Here is a 16,697-nt window from a genome sequence, read left to right as displayed (position 1 = left end):
CAAACCTATGATTTAAATATCTCTCAAGCTGTCCAGCAAGCATATGGGTTCAGAAACCCTGCCAATACAATTATTCTCGTAATGTGTTGCACTTGTTTTGATTGGAAACATGTGCCCTCTGTTGACATTTTACAGTGGTAGGAAAACATTATCCTCAGTTGTGCCGATTAGCTTCCCTATTTTTACATGTAGTGTGTGGCTGTTGCTATTGAGGGCCAAGCAGCTAAGCTGCGTAGGAACCCACTGTGTTTCTACTGTTTCATATTATTCCTCTTCTTCTTCTGGCTAGGGTGACTATGGCAGCCCCTAGAACTGTGTGGTAAAAGGTTTTAAAATTTGGCACAGTGATTGGGGTCCCGTGATTCTTTTTGCTAAGTTTGATGACAACACCTCGAACATTCAAGCGCCACCAATGGGTCAAAGTTGGAGGTACGTTTATGCACGTTTAGGAACCATATGCCCAATTTTCAAAAGTGAGGTACTGTTGGATTCCTTGCATCAAGCCAAGTTGTACGCACCCCATGACGTCAATTTCCACCACATTGGGTTTTCCGCCATATTGGATTTCATGAAAAAGTTTTTCACAGACCACAAATTTTCTCCAATTTTCACCAAATTTGCTACAGGTGATGTTCAGACCAAACCAAAAAATTTATTATATGGATTTTTGATTTTCGAAACCGTTTGTCCGTTACAGCCAATCGAAATCGCCAGCAAAGCTGCCAAACATGAAGTGAGGGCATATCTCAGCAATGCTTTGATGTGTTCACAGCAAACTTGGTACGTGGACTCAGAACAACTTCCTGAGGTTGTGCTAAATTATTTTTTATCATTTGACCACTGGGGGGTAGAGTAATAAGCAAAAACATCTTTTTATGTTGTCAATGTGGATGTGTTTCCCTTCACAAAAGTGATTCTTGTGTCAGGTGATAGTTTGGGAGATGACATGACAAATTGTCAAGCCAACGTAATTGACACAACCGCCATTTTGTTTTTTTATGAAAAAATTAAGGACATTTTCACAGGGCACAAATTTTGTCCAAATTTCTGATGAAACTTGGCACACATCATCTTCAGACCAACCCTCAAAATGTTCTCTGATGCATTTTTTATTTTCAAAAATATTCATCCATTGAAGCCAAATCAAAGGCAAACAACCCAAACAGGACGTGAGCTCATATCTCAGTTACACCCAATCTTTGGTCAATTGACATAAAACTTGCTATCATTACTTACAGCCACACTTTTAACATGGTCAGATCAAGTTGCCATGGCAACTCTGCCCTGCTGGACTGCTTGGCCCCCTCATCGCTACTGACAGCTGTATTTGCTTTTGTTTCTTTATGTATGTCATTATGAAGCTGGCTTGAAAAAACACAACTTACTTTTCTTCTTGTTATTGTGGCTTGAAAAGTCCAACCTACTGTTCTTCTTATTAGGCCTATTTCTTCTTGTCATTATTCCATCCAATTTTCTGAACTTGCCTCCTCCTACAGCTACACATACAAATCTTGGCCAATAGCTTCAGCTAGTATGGGATTGAATCGCTCGTGCTTTCTGTGTCACTTGCTCTGGATTAGAGCGCCTATTGGATTTCAGCAATGTTATAGTGATGTCATAAAATGAAAATTAATATTTAATACTGTTTTTTTTTTGTCTTTGGGGGGAGTGGGTGCGGTGTGATATGGTAGTTGAGTCATGTCTTTAACATGATTAAAATGAAAATATTTCCTCTATTTTCTAACTCATAATTTTCCTTCTAATTTATATACAGTATGCCTAAAAATGGTTGTGATGGTTACCAATACCACGAGCCCTTTTTTTTCTTCTTGCGTAATACAAACAAACAATTTGTTGCATTTCTCGTGCCTGCAAGGAAGAGGTGGAGTTTCCCAAACTAGCTCACCACCAATATTTACTGAACCAGGTGATTTTCCCCAAAGTTACAGCAGAAATGAAAATTTCTCCTAATCACAAACACAACAAAAAAATGGAATTAGTAATAATTGAGACCTGGTGTTTGGTTTGTGATCAAAACTCTTTAAATCTACAGCTGTGTGTCCAATTTCTTCCATCTAAAATTTAGGTGTTGGATCTTAAGGTGAAACAGGTTGGTGAAAGGAGACCGGAAACTGACTGTGCATTGATTTAATAACAGTGCTAGTCTGGGATTGTTAAAGGAAAGACACATGTAGCAGCATTTACTAAATGGACATATTTACAGTTAAACCAAATTTGACATCCTTTGATAACATGTCAATTTCTGATACACACAACTAACCTCTGAAGTGTACAATTAACAGTCATTTACAAACCAAAGGCACCTTATTAGTGTGACTAGTTAAGGGGTGATTGTTTTAAATGATTTAAAAAAATGTTGAGCGTGGGATAAGCTTCATGAAGGTATCAGAGCACATTGGAGGACGTTTTCTCACCAATTATTAAAATAAGAGAAGTTAAAATCAATTAGACACTGCTGGATCTGATGCTAATGATCTCCGAGAATTACACAAAGTTAATTATTAAAAAGCTGAAAAGTTCCAAAGTAGAGATAACAGGAATGGAAAGGTTTGCAAGGGACATGAAGCAATATTTACCGTATGCTAGTATTAAAACACTTGCATCGTATGTCAGAGCTCACATCTACAGTACTTGTTACCCGAAGGAAGAACAAGATCCCAAACAGTCATCACTGCTGTCTTGTAGAAAACTGAACTGAAAATGAAGTTTATTTCCTTGGCAATTCTTGTGGTCCTCAGCATGTGTGTCCTCCACTGCACCACCGCACAGCGCTCCGAGGTGAGATCAGTCAGAGTTAGAAACTAGAAGCCAACACATGCTCTAGCATGGAGTTTTGTTTGACTTGTTAATTTTCATGTTAAAGGGAGAACAGAACTGAATTAATTACATACACTGCATTAGAAATGCAAAAGACAATAATGTGACACTACTGTCCCTGTCCTGAAGTGTTGTTACTCTATCTCACTGTCTTTGTCTGCGCTTTGACACTTGTTTCAATACAGAGCAGCAGGCAGGAAGAGGTTGGTGATGAAGAACTGCAGATGGATGACGTCATGATTTTCTCAGCTGAGAAGAGTCAGATGGTAATGAATCAGTTTCAGCGGTTGGCAATCACAGTTAAGACAGTGATCTACACGGGGTTTTTTTTTCTTTTAAACTTATTGTACCGAATTCCACATACCTCAAAGTAAAATGCTGCTATGCTGTCGACCATCAAGATTGCTTCACATAACATGACAGGTAACAGAAAGAACCTCTCATTTCTTCTCTCATTCAGGAACAGTCGAACTTCAGGGCAAAGCGGAGCGGCCGATCGTGCAGATTCTGCTGCAAGAATGGACACTGTGGAATCTGCTGCTCTTTCTGAGGTGGCTGTGGCTTCTGTAGTAGCCAGAAGAAAGCATATCTTAGGATCTGAGTATTTACGAGGGAAGCCAACGTGTACTCTGCTGCATCATAAAATAAAAGCTCCACGTCTTGCAAGTGAAATGTAAACATTGTTTCATCTGGTTTGATGCCCACAAGTACCTACTCATCAAACGATGGTAAATCTGTTCTGGTTGACAAGTGTTATTTTCATCAAAATCTCAAAACGCATCTCTCTTAACGTCAATGACTGACCGAGGAGTCAGGGCTAGAAAGACCCCTGAACTGGAGGGGCGTCTGATTTTTATCATCTCTTTGTTGATAAATGTACTCAGCAAGGTGAAATACAACATACATGGGCCATCAAATGTACTTTTGGTGCTTATTTGTCATTCACATATTGTCCAATAAACGCAAAAGCTTAAAACTGAAAAAGATGTGGTTCAATATTCCTTGCTCTGATGAAGGGCTGCACGAGTATGATAACTCAACCTACTGTGTACACGTAATATGTGAAACGGTTTAAAAATATCTACCGCTGAGGAAATGCTTTACCCTTTTAGATTGCCACAGACATTCAAACTTATACGCCAATCTTTTGAAGTGTGTGAAAACTGAAGGTCCAAGTCACTAACTACCCACAGCTGGACAGGGCTCATTACTGTGGATGTGTGCACATGGTAGCTTAACTGCAGAGCAGTCTCAGTGGGTAGATACAGGTGGATGATTCAAGGCCATCTCTCAACCACTGTAAAAATCACATTGTTATGTAATTTAACAAAGAAGTGCCACAGGAGCACATCAAAGGATGAGGGAAAACCCCAAAAGGTGCTCCTGAATATCAAGGGTCACAAAGTCACAAAAGGGGCCAGAAGATCGCTAGAAGAAGTACATTATTGTCAGTTAAATACACTGCTGTCATTTAAGTGGCAAAAGAGACCCCAAAAACGGGACACTCAACCAGGGAAAATACATGAAGTGCCGTCATTTGAATGGGCAAAGCACAGGAACTGACTCGTTTCGGCACTAGCCGAATCATGACGCATCTCCTTATGCAACCTTTGATCTCCTTTCTTTTATGGAAGTTCCCTCCGTTATATAAACAGTAGTGAACACACCTTGAGTCTAGGTCTTAACACTGACAGCCACTTGGAGAGGAGCATTCTTACAAATTAACCTCTGAGCAGGTATGGGTCTCGGTACGCACGTGGAGCTGTGGGGCTACTATAGTATGCAGCCTCTCAATCAGCAGGAGGCAAACACGGCTTCATCTAAGACGACTACACTGGGTGCATTTAGCTGACCATAACCTGATATTTCAAACAATAGGATTGTGTATTCCGCACTTTGAAACGGATCCTTCAGCACCCTCTGTCCTGACAAAAGAGACTCCTCTTTTATCAAACCTTCTCTGAAAAGCCTCTGAATATCTCTGTATTTCTGCGGGTCGTTTCATTCGCGTTCCCTCACTGGCTGTGGTACTGGCGTATTGAGATGAGTTTCTGTAGGGGCTTTGCGTTGGGGTCTGTACACTTTCCACGAGATCCTGAAAACCTGAAAAGCAGCCACATAACACATAATGTGTATCTGCAATAAACAAATGATTATTTATTTCTCACATGTGGCCATTCATCAGTGATCATTGCTCTCAGCTCAGCTGACTACACAGGTGGTAGACAATTTGAGCAAATGATTCTTGAAAGCAGATTTTCTTTTCATCCGTAATATAACAAGTATGAACCAATTTATAATGGCATATATTTGACAGCAATGACTCACAATGTATATAGCTACTTACTGTTGTTTTTTATTGCTTTTGTTTCTTTATGTATGTCCTTATGAAGCTGGATTGAAAAAACAACTTACTTTTCTTCTTGTTATTGTGGCTAACCTACTGTTCTTCTTATTAGGCCTATTTCTTCTTATCATTATTCCATCGAATTTTCGGAACTTGCCTCCTCCTACAGCTACACATACAAATCTTGGCCAATAGCTTCAGCTAGTATGGGATTGCATTGCTCGTGCTTTCTTTGTCAACACCCAAAACATCTTCAGATTTTCCTTTGTGCCAGATGTGTCCTTTTGCTGGATATCTTCCTTTGTGCTTGATGTCTGGACTTGCTCTGGATTAGAGTATCTGCTGGATTTCACCAATGTAAAAGTGATGTCATAGAATAAAAAATAATATTTAATACTGATTTTTTTTTTGTCTTTGGGGGGAGTGGGTGCGGTATGATTTGGTACTATAGTTGAGTCATGTCTTTAACATGATTAAAATGAAAATATTTCCTCTATTTTCTAACTCATAGTTTTCCTTCGAATTTATATACAGTATGCCTACAAATGGTTGTGATGGTTACCAATACCACTAGCCCTTTTTTTTTCTTCTTGCGTAATACAAACAAACAATTTGTTGCATTTCTCGTGCCTGCAAGGAAGAGGTGGAATTTCCCAAACTAGCTCACCACCAATATTTACTGAACCAGGTGATTTTCCCCAAAGTTACAACAGAAATGAAAATTTCTCCTATCCAGAGCAAAAAATGGAATTAGTAATAATTGAGACCTTGTGTTTGGTTTGTGATCAAAACTCTTTCAATCTACAGCTGTGTGTCCAATTTCTTCCATCTAAAATTTAGGTGTTGCATCTTAAGGTGAAACAGGTTGGTGAAAGGAGTCTGGAAACTGACTGTGCATTGATTTAATAACAGTGCTGGACTGGGATTGTTAAAGGAAAGACACATGTAGCAGCATTTCCTAGATGGACATATTTACGGTTAAACCAAATTTGACATCCTTTGATAACATGTCAATTTCTGATGCACACAACTAACCTCTGAAGTATACAATTAACAGTCATTTACAAACCAAAGGCACCTTATTAGTGTGACTAGCTATGGGGTGATTGTTTTAAATGATTTAAAAAAAATGCTGAGCATGAGATCAGCTTCATGAAGGTATCAGAGCACATTGGAGGACGTTTTTTCTCACCAATTATTAAAATAAGAGAAGTTAAAATCAATTAGACACCGCTGGATCTGATGCTAATGATCTCCGAGAATTACACAAAGTTAATTATTAAAAAGCTGAAAAGTTCCAAAGTAGAGATAACAGGAATAGAAAGGTTTGCAAGGGACATGAAGCAATATTTACCGTATGCTAGTATTAAAACACTTGCATCGTATGTCAGAGCTCACATCTACAGTACTTGTTACCCGAAGGAAGAACAAGATCCCAAACAGTCATCACTGCTGTCTTGTAGAAAACTGAACTGAAAATGAAGTTTGTTTCCTTGGCAATTCTTGTGGTCCTCAGCATGTGTGTCCTCCACTGCACCACCGCACAGCGCTCCGAGGTGAGATCAGTCAGAGTTAGAAACTAGAAGCCAACACATGCTCTAGCATGGAGTTTTGTTTGACTTGTTAATTTTCATGTTAAAGGGAGAACAGAACTGAATTAATTACATACACTGCATTAGAAATGCAAAAGACAATAATGTGACACTACTGTCCCTGTCCTGAAGTGTTGTTACTCTATCTCACTGTCTTTGTCTGCGCTTTGACACTTGTTTCAATACAGAGCAGCAGGCAGGAAGAGGTTGGTGATGAAGAACTGCAGATGGATGACGTCATGATTTTCTCAGCTGAGAAGAGTCAGATGGTAATGAATCAGTTTCAGCGGTTGGCAATCACAGTTAAGACAGTGATCTACACGGGGTTTTTTTTTCTTTTAAACTTATTGTACCGAATTCCACATACCTCAAAGTAAAATGCTGCTATGCTGTCGACCATCAAGATTGCTTCACATAACATGACAGGTAACAGAAAGAACCTCTCATTTCTTCTCTCATTCAGGAACAGTCGAACTTCAGGGCAAAGCGGAGCGGCCGATCGTGCAGATTCTGCTGCAAGAATGGACACTGTGGAATCTGCTGCTCTTTCTGAGGTGGCTGTGGCTTCTGTAGTAGCCAGAAGAAAGCATATCTTAGGATCTGAGTATTTACGAGGGAAGCCAACGTGTACTCTGCTGCATCATAAAATAAAAGCTCCACGTCTTGCAACTGAAATGTAAACATTGTTTCATCTGGTTTGATGCCCACAAGTACCTACTCATCAAACGATGGTAAATCTGTTCTGGTTGACAAGTGTTATTTTCATCAAAATCTCAAAACGCATCTCTCTTAACGTCAATGACTGACCGAGGAGTCAGGGCTAGAAAGACCCCTGAACTGGAGGGGCGTCTGATTTTTATCATCTCTTTGTTGATAAATGTACTCAGCAAGGTGAAATACAACATACATGGGCCATCAAATGTACTTTTGGTGCTTATTTGTCATTCACATATTGTCCAATAAACGCAAAAGCTTAAAACTGAAAAAGATGTGGTTCAATATTCCTTGCTCTGATGAAGGGCTGCACGAGTATGATAACTCAACCTACTGTGTACACGTAATATGTGAAACGGTTTAAAAATATCTACCGCTGAGGAAATGCTTTACCCTTTTAGATTGCCACAGACATTCAAACTTATACGCCAATCTTTTGAAGTGTGTGAAAACTGAAGGTCCAAGTCACTAACTACCCACAGCTGGACAGGGCTCATTACTGTGGATGTGTGCACATGGTAGCTTAACTGCAGAGCAGTCTCAGTGGGTAGATACAGGTGGATGATTCAAGGCCATCTCTCAACCACTGTAAAAATCACATTGTTATGTAATTTAACAAAGAAGTGCCACAGGAGCGCATGAAAGGATGAGGGAAAACCCCAAAAGGTGCTCCTGAATATCAAGGGTCATAAAGTCACAAAAGGGGCCAGAAGATCGCTAGAAGAAGTACGTTATTGTCAGTTAAATACACTGCTGTCATTTAAGTGGCAAAAGAGACCCCAAAAACGGGACACTCAACCAGGGAAAATACATGAAGTGCCGTCATTTGAATGGGCAAAGCACAGGAACTGACTCGTTTCGGCACTAGCCGAATCATGAGGCATCTCCTTATGCAACCTTTGATCTCCTTTCTTTTATGGAAGTTCCCTCCATTATATAAACAGTAGTGACCACACCTTGAGTCTAGGTCTTAACACTGACAGCCACTTGGCGAGGAGCATTCTTACAAATTAACCTCTGAGCAGGTATGGGTATCGGTACGCACATAGAGCTGTGGGGCTGCTATAGTATGCAGCCTCTCAATCAACCGGAGGCAAACATGGCTTCATCTAAGACGACTACACCGGGTGCATTTAGCTGACCATAACCTGATATTTCAAACAATAGGATTGTGTATTCCGCACTTTGAAACGGATCCTTCAGCACCCTCTGTCCTGACAAAAGAGACTCCTCTTTTATCAAACCTTCTCTGAAAAGCCTCTGAATATCTCTGTAGGTCGTTTCATTCGCATTACATTTACATTTATTCAGTTAGCAGACGCTTTTATCCAAAGCGACGTACATAGGTTACAGTTCTTTACAATGTTATTCATTTATACAGCTGGATATTTACTGAGGCAATTGTGGGTAAAGTACCTTGCCCAAGGGTACAGCAGCAGTGTACCAGCGGGGATCGAACCAGCAACCTTTCGGTTACGAGTCCTGCTCCTTAACCACTATGCTACACTGCCGCATTCCCTCACTTGCTGTGGTACTGGCGTATTGAGATGAGTTTCTGTAGGGGCTTTGCGTTGGGGTCTGTACACGTTCCACGAGATCCTGAAAACCTGAAAAGCAGCCACATAACACCTAATGTGTATCTGCAATAAACAAATGATTATTTATTTCTCACATGTGGCCAGTCATCAGTGATCATTGCTCTCAGCTCAGCTGACTAACCAGACAAGGGCAAATTTGAGCAAATGATTCTTGAAAGCAGATTTTCTTTTCATCCGTAATATAACAAGTATGCACCAACTCATAATGGCATATATTTGACAGCAATGACTCACAATGTATACAGCTTCTTACTGTTGTTTTTTATTGCTTTTCTTTCTTTATGTATGTCTCTATGAAGCTGGCTTGAAAAAACACAACTTACTTTTCTTCTTGTTATTGTGGCTTCCCTACTGTTCTTCTTATTAGGCCTATTTCTTCTTATCATTATTCCATCCAATTTTCTGAACTTGCCTCCTCCTACAGCTACACATACAAATCTTGGCCAATAGCTTCAGCTAGTATGGGATTGCATTGCTCGTGCTTTCTGTGTCAACACCCAAAACATCTTCAGATTTTCCTTTGTGCCAGATGTGTCCTTTTGCTGGATATCTTCCTTTGTGCTTGATGTCTGGGCTTGCTCTGGATTAGAGTATCTGCTGGATTTCACCAATGTAAAAGTGATGTCATAGAATAAAAAATAATATTTAATACTGATTTTTTTTTTCTTTGGGGGGACTGGATGCGGTATGATTTGGTACTATAGCTGAGCCATGTCTTTAACATGATTAAAATGAAAATATTTCCTCTATTTTCTAACTCATAAATTTCCTTCTAATTTATATACAGTATGCCTAGAAATGGTTGTGATGGTTACCAATACCACTAGCCTTTTTTTTTTCTTCTTGCTTAATACAAACAAACAATTTGTTGCATTTCTCGTGCCTGCAAGGAAGAGGTGGAATTTCCCAAACTAGCTCACCACCAATATTTACTGAACCAGGTGATTTTCCCCAAAGTTACAGCAGAAATGAAAATTTCTCCTAACCACAAACACAACAAAAAAATGGAATTAGTAATAATTGAGACCTTGTGTTTGGTTTGTGATCAAAACTCTTTCAATCTACAGCTGTGTGTCCAATTTCTTCCATCTAAAATTTAGGTGTTGCATCTTAAGGTGAAACAGGTTGGTGAAAGGAGACCGGAAACTGACTGTGCATTGATTTAATAACAGTGCTGGACTGGGATTGTTAAAGGAAAAACACATGTAGCAGCACTTTCTAAATGGACATATTTACAGTTAAACCAAATTTGACATCCTTTGATAACATGGCAATTTCTGATACACACAACTAACCTCTGAAGTGTACAATTAACAGTCATTTACAAACCAAAGGCACCTTATTAGTGTGACTAGCTATGGGGTGATTGTTTTAAATGATTAAAAAAAAAATGTTGAGCATGAGATCAGCTTCATGAAGGTATCAGAGCACATTGGAGGACGTTTTCTCACCAATTATTAAAATAAGAGAAGTTAAAATCAATTAGACACCGCTGGATCTGATGCTAATGATCTCCGAGAATTACACAAAGTTAATTATTAAAGAGCTGAAAAGTTCCAAAGTAGAGATAACAGGAATGGAAAGGTTTGCAAGGGACATGAAGCAATATTTACCGTATGCTAGTATTAAAACACTTGCATCGTATGTCAGAGCTCACATCTACAGTACTTGTTACCAGAAGGAAGAACAAGAACCCAAACAGTCATCACTGCTGTCTTGTAGAAAACTGAATTGAAAATGAAGTTTGTTTCCTTGGCGATTTTTGTGGTCTTCAGCATCTGTGTTCTCCACTGCACCACTGCACAGCGTTCCGAGGTGAGATCAGTCAGAGTTAGAAACTAGCCAGAAGAAAGCATATCTTAGGATCTGAGTATTTACGAGGGAAGCCAACGTGTACTCTGCTGCATCATAAAATAAAAGCTCCACGTCTTGCAAGTGAAATGTAAACATTGTTTCATCTGGTTTGATGCCCACAAGTACCTACTCATCAAACGATGGTAAATCTGTTCTGGTTGACAAGTGTTATTTTCATCAAAATCTCAAAACGCATCTCTCTTAACGTCAATGACTGACCGAGGAGTCAGGGCTAGAAAGACCCCTGAACTGGAGGGGCGTCTGATTTTTATCATCTCTTTGTTGATAAATGTACTCAGCAAGGTGAAATACAACATACATGGGCCATCAAATGTACTTTTGGTGCTTATTTGTCATTCACATATTGTCCAATAAACGCAAAAGCTTAAAACTGAAAAAGATGTGGTTCAATATTCCTTGCTCTGATGAAGGGCTGCACGAGTATGATAACTCAACCTACTGTGTACACGTAATATGTGAAACGGTTTAAAAATATCTACCGCTGAGGAAATGCTTTACCCTTTTAGATTGCCACAGACATTCAAACTTATACGCCAATCTTTTGAAGTGTGTGAAAACTGAAGGTCCAAGTCACTAACTACCCACAGCTGGACAGGGCTCATTACTGTGGATGTGTGCACATGGTAGCTTCACTGCAGAGCAGTCTCAGTGGGTAGATACAGGTGGATGATTCAAGGCCATCTCTCAACCACTGTAAAAATCACATTGTTATGTAATTTAACAAAGAAGTGCCACAGGAGCACATCAAAGGATAGGGGAAAACCCCAAAAGGTGCTCCTGAATATCAAGGGTCACAAAGTCACAAAAGGGGCCAGAAGATCGCTAGAAGAAGTACATTATTGTCAGTTAAATACACTGCTGTCATTTAAGTGGCAAAAGAGACCCCAAAAACGGGACACTCAACCAGGGAAAATACATGAAGTGCCGTCATTTGAATGGGCAAAGCACAGGAACTGACTCGTTTCGGCACTAGCCGAATCATGAGGCATCTCCTTATGCAACCTTTGATCTCCTTTCTTTTATGGAAGTTCCCTCCGTTATATAAACAGTAGTGAACACACCTTGAGTCTAGGTCTTAACACTGACAGCCACTTGGAGAGGAGCATTCTTACAAATTAACCTCTGAGCAGGTATGGGTCTCGGTACGCACGTGGAGCTGTGGGGCTACTATAGTATGCAGCCTCTCAATCAGCAGGAGGCAAACACGGCTTCATCTAAGACGACTACACTGGGTGCATTTAGCTGACCATAACCTGATATTTCAAACAATAGGATTGTGTATTCCGCACTTTGAAACGGATCCTTCAGCACCCTCTGTCCTGACAAAAGAGACTCCTCTTTTATCAAACCTTCTCTGAAAAGCCTCTGAATATCTCTGTATTTCTGCGGGTCATTTCATTCGCGTTCCCTCACTGGCTGTGGTACTGGCGTATTGAGATGAGTTTCTGTAGGGGCTTTGCGTTGGGGTCTGTACACTTTCCACGAGATCCTGAAAACCTGAAAAGCAGCCACATAACACATAATGTGTATCTGCAATAAACAAATGATTATTTATTTCTCACATGTGGCCATTCATCAGTGATCATTGCTCTCAGCTCAGCTGACTACACAGGCGGTAGACAATTTGAGCAAATGATTCTTGAAAGCAGATTTTCTTTTCATCAGTAATATAACAAGTATGAACCAATTTATAATGGCATATATTTGACAGCAATGACTCACAATGTATATAGCTACTTACTGTTGTTTTTTATTGCTTTTGTTTCTTTATGTATGTCTCTATGAAGCTGGCTTGAAAAAACACAACTTACTTTTCTTCTTGTTATTGTGGCTTGAAAAGTCCAACCTACTGTTCTTCTTATTAGGCCTATTTCTTCTTATCATTATTCCATCCAATTTTCTGAACTTGCCTCCTCCTACAGCTACACATACAAATCTTGGCCAATAGCTTCAGCTAGTATGGGATTGCATTGCTCGTGCTTTCTGTGTCAACACCCAAAACATCTTCAGATTTTCCTTTGTGCCAGATGTGTCCTTTTGCTGGATATCTTTCTTTGTGCTTGATGTCTGGGCTTGCTCTGGATTAGAGTATCTGCTGGATTTCACCATTGTAAAAGTGATGTCATAGAATAAAAAATAATATTTAATACTGATTTTTTTTTTTTGTCTTTGGGGGGAGTGGGTGCAGTGTGATATGGTAGTTGAGTCATGTCTTTAACATGATTAAAATGAAAATATTTCCTCTATTTTCTAACTCATAATTTTCCTTCTAATGTATATACAGTATGCCTACAAATGGTTGTGATGGTTACCAATACCACTAGCCCTTTTTTTTTCTTCTTGCGTAATACAAACAAAACAATTTGTTGCATTTCTCGTGCCTGCAAGGAAGAGGTGGAATTTCCCAAACTAGCTCACCACCAATATTTACTGAACCAGGTGATTTTCCCCAAAGTTACAACAGAAATGAAAATTTCTCCTATCCAGAGCAAAAAATGGAATTAGTAATAATTGAGACCTTGTGTTTGGTTTGTGATCAAAACTCTTTCAATCTACAGCTGTGTGTCCAATTTCTTCCATCTAAAATTTAGGTGTTGCATCTTAAGGTGAAACAGGTTGGTGAAAGGAGTCTGGAAACTGACTGTGCATTGATTTAATAACAGTGCTGGACTGGGATTGTTAAAGGAAAGACACATGTAGCAGCATTTCCTAGATAGACATATTTACGGTTAAACCAAATTTGACATCCTTTGATAACATGTCAATTTCTGATGCACACAACTAACCTCTGAAGTATACAATTAACAGTCATTTACAAACCAAAGGCACCTTATTAGTGTGACTAGCTATGGGGTGATTGTTTTAAATGATTTAAAAAAAAAATGTTGAGCATGAGATCAGCTTCATGAAGGTATCAGAGCACATTGGAGGACGTTTTTTCTCACCAATTATTAAAATAAGAGAAGTTAAAATCAATTAGACACCGCTGGATCTGATGCTAATGATCTCCGAGAATTACACAAAGTTAATTATTAAAAAGCTGAAAAGTTCCAAAGTAGAGATAACAGGAATAGAAAGGTTTGCAAGGGACATGAAGCAATATTTACCGTATGCTAGTATTAAAACACTTGCATCGTATGTCAGCGCTCACATCTACAGTACTTGTTACCAGAAGGAAGAACAAGAACCCAAACAGTCATCACTGCTGTCTTGTAGAAAACTGAATTGAAAATGAAGTTTGTTTCCTGGCGATTTTTGTGGTCCTCAGCATCTGTGTCCTCCACTGCACCACTGCACAGCGTTCCGAGGTGAGATCAGTCAGAGTTAGAAACTAGAAGCCAACACATGCTCTAGCATGGAGTTTTGTTTGACTTGTTAATTTTCATGTTAAAGGGAGAACAGAACTGAATTAATTACATACACTGCATTAGAAATGCAAAAGACAATAATGTGACACTACTGTCCCTGTCCTGAAGTGTTGTTACTCTATCTCACTGTCTTTGTCTGCGCTTTGACGCTTGTTTCAATACAGAGCAGCAGGCAGGAAGAGGTTGGTGATGAAGAACTGCAGATGGATGACGTCATGATTTTCTCAGCTGAGAAGAGTCAGATGGTAATGAATCAGTTTCAGCGGTTGGCAATCACAGTTAAGACAGTGATCTACACGGGGTTTTTTTTCTTTTAAACTTATTGTACCGAATTCCACATACCTCAAAGTAAAATGCTGCTATGCTGTCGACCATCAAGATTGCTTCACATAACATGACAGGTAACAGAAAGAATCTCTCATTTCTTCTCTCATTCAGGAACAGTCGAACTTCAGGGCAAAGCGGAGCGGCCGATCGTGCAGATTCTGCTGCAAGAATGGACACTGTGGAATCTGCTGCTCTTTCTGAGGTGGCTGTGGCTTCTGTAGTAGCCAGAAGAAAGCATATCTTAGGATCTGAGTATTTACGAGGGAAGCCAACGTGTACTCTGCTGCATCATAAAATAAAAGCTCCACGTCTTGCAAGTGAAATGTAAACATTGTTTCATCTGGTTTGATGCCCACAAGTACCTACTCATCAAACGATGGTAAATCTGTTCTGGTTGACAAGTGTTATTTTCATCAAAATCTCAAAACGCATCTCTCTTAACGTCAATGACTGACCGAGGAGTCAGGGCTAGGAAGACCCCTGAACTGGAGGGGCGTCTGATTTTTATCTTCTCTTTGTTGATAAATGTACTCAGCAAGGTGAAATACAACATACATGGGCCATCAAATGTACTTTTGGTGCTTATTTGTCATTCACATATTGTCAAATAAACGCAAAAGCTTAAACTGAAAAAGATGTGGTTCAATATTCCTTGCTCTGATGAGGGGCTGCACAAGTATTACTCAACCTACTGTGTACACGTAATATGTGAAACGGTTTTAAAAATATCTACCGCTGAGGAAATGCTTTACCCTTTTAGATTGCCACAGACATTCAAACTTATACGTCAATCTTTTGAAGTGTGTGAAAAACTGAAGGTCCAAGTCACTAACTACCCACAGCTGGACAGGGGCTCATTACTGTGGATGTGTGCACATGGTAGCTTAACTGCAGAGCAGTCTCAGTGGGGTAAATACAGGTGGATGATTCAAGGCCATCTCTCAACCACTGTAAAAATCACATTGTTATGTAATTTAACAAAGAAGTGCCACAGGAGTGCATCAAAGGATGAGGGAAAACCCCAAAAGGTGCTCCTGAATATCAAGGGTCACAAAGTCAAAAAAGAGGGACCAGAAGATCGCTAGAAGAAGTACATTATTGTCAATTTAAATACACTGCTGTCATTTAATTGGCAAAAGAGACCCAAAAAGGAAAAACCCTCAACCAGGGAAAATACATGAAGTACCGTCATTTTAATGGGCAAAGCACAGGAAGTGACTCGTTTCGGTTATAGCTGAATCATGAGGCATCTCCTTATGCAACCTTTGATCTCCTTTCTTTTATGGAAGTTCCCTCCGTTATATATATAAACAGTGGTCAATACACCTTGAGTCTAGGTCTTACCACTGACAGCCACTTGGAGAGGAGCATTCTTACAAATTAACCTCTGAGCAGGTATGGGTCTCGGTACGCACGTAGAGCTGTGGGGCTGCTATAGTATGCAGCCTCCTCAATCAACCGGAGGCAAAACATGGCTTCATCTAAGACCAACTACACCGGGTGCATTTAGCTGACCATAACCTGATATTTCAAACAATAGGATTGTGTATTCCGCACTTTGAAACGGATCCTTCAGCACCCTCTGTCCCTGACAAAAGAGACTCCTCTTTTATCAACCTTCTCTGAAAAGCCTCTGAATATCTCTGTATTTCTGCGGGTCGTTTCATTCGCATTGTCTCACTTGCTGTGGTACTGGCGTATTGAGATGAGTTTCTGTAGGGGTTTTGCGTTGGGGTCCTGTGCACTTTCCACGAGATCCTGAAAACCTGAAAGCAGCCACATAACACATAATGTGTATCTGCAATAAACAAATGATTATTTATTTCTCACATGTGGCCAGTCATCAGTGATCATTGCTCTCAGCTCAGCTGACTAACCTAGACAAGGGCAAATGTTGAGCAAATTGATTCTTGAAAGCAGATTTTATTTTCATCCGTAACAAAGTATGAACCAATTTATAATCGCATATATTTGATAGCAGTGACTCAGAATGTATATAGCTACTTACTGTTGTTTTTTATTGCTTTTGTTTCTTTAT

At 39.7% G+C, this 16,697-nt stretch overlaps 1 protein-coding gene and 2 long non-coding RNA genes across 4 annotated transcripts; all 3 read left to right on the top strand.

Moving 5' to 3' along the window:
- The first annotated feature begins 2,637 nt into the window (after positions 1 to 2,637).
- LOC118772886 lies at positions 2,638 to 3,796 on the top strand. Its single transcript, XR_005004715.1, has 3 exons — positions 2,638 to 2,799; positions 3,024 to 3,104; positions 3,299 to 3,796. It is a non-coding gene; the product is annotated as an uncharacterized LOC118772886 (long non-coding RNA).
- Positions 3,797 to 6,579: 2,783 nt separating this feature from the next.
- LOC118772870 (hepcidin-1-like) lies at positions 6,580 to 7,738 on the top strand. Its single transcript, XM_036521517.1, has 3 exons — positions 6,580 to 6,741; positions 6,966 to 7,046; positions 7,241 to 7,738. Exons 1-3 carry the CDS (start codon positions 6,664 to 6,666, stop codon positions 7,328 to 7,330), a joined length of 249 nt encoding a protein of 82 aa, XP_036377410.1. The 5' UTR covers positions 6,580 to 6,663; the 3' UTR covers positions 7,331 to 7,738.
- Positions 7,739 to 10,874: 3,136 nt separating this feature from the next.
- On the top strand, positions 10,875 to 15,216 carry LOC118772878. Of its 2 annotated transcripts, none has more exons than XR_005004714.1 (3): positions 10,875 to 10,904; positions 14,497 to 14,577; positions 14,771 to 15,216. It is a non-coding gene; the product is annotated as an uncharacterized LOC118772878 (long non-coding RNA). The 2 variants fall into 2 exon arrangements; XR_005004713.1 differs by lacking the exon at positions 10,875 to 10,904 and adding an exon at positions 14,212 to 14,272.
- The last annotated feature ends 1,481 nt before the right edge of the window (positions 15,217 to 16,697 follow it).

Source organism: Megalops cyprinoides, chromosome 1 (assembly GCF_013368585.1).
Source record: "Megalops cyprinoides isolate fMegCyp1 chromosome 1, fMegCyp1.pri, whole genome shotgun sequence".
Classification (NCBI taxonomy): domain Eukaryota; kingdom Metazoa; phylum Chordata; class Actinopteri; order Elopiformes; family Megalopidae; genus Megalops; species Megalops cyprinoides.
Note: the sequence above shows the minus strand (reverse complement) of the source record. Positions and strands in the feature narration are given on the sequence as shown.

Bases quoted from the DNA above. Each gene is read 5' to 3' on its own strand.
- LOC118772870 (XM_036521517.1), top strand. From the start codon at position 6,664: ATGAAGTTTGTTTCCTTGGCAATTCTTGTGGTCCTCAGCATGTGTGTC. The intron at 6,742-6,965 runs GTGAGATCAGTC...GTTTCAATACAG, and splicing joins CCACCGCACAGCGCTCCGAG to AGCAGCAGGCAGGAAGAGGT. The intron at 7,047-7,240 runs GTAATGAATCAG...TCTCTCATTCAG, and splicing joins CAGCTGAGAAGAGTCAGATG to GAACAGTCGAACTTCAGGGC.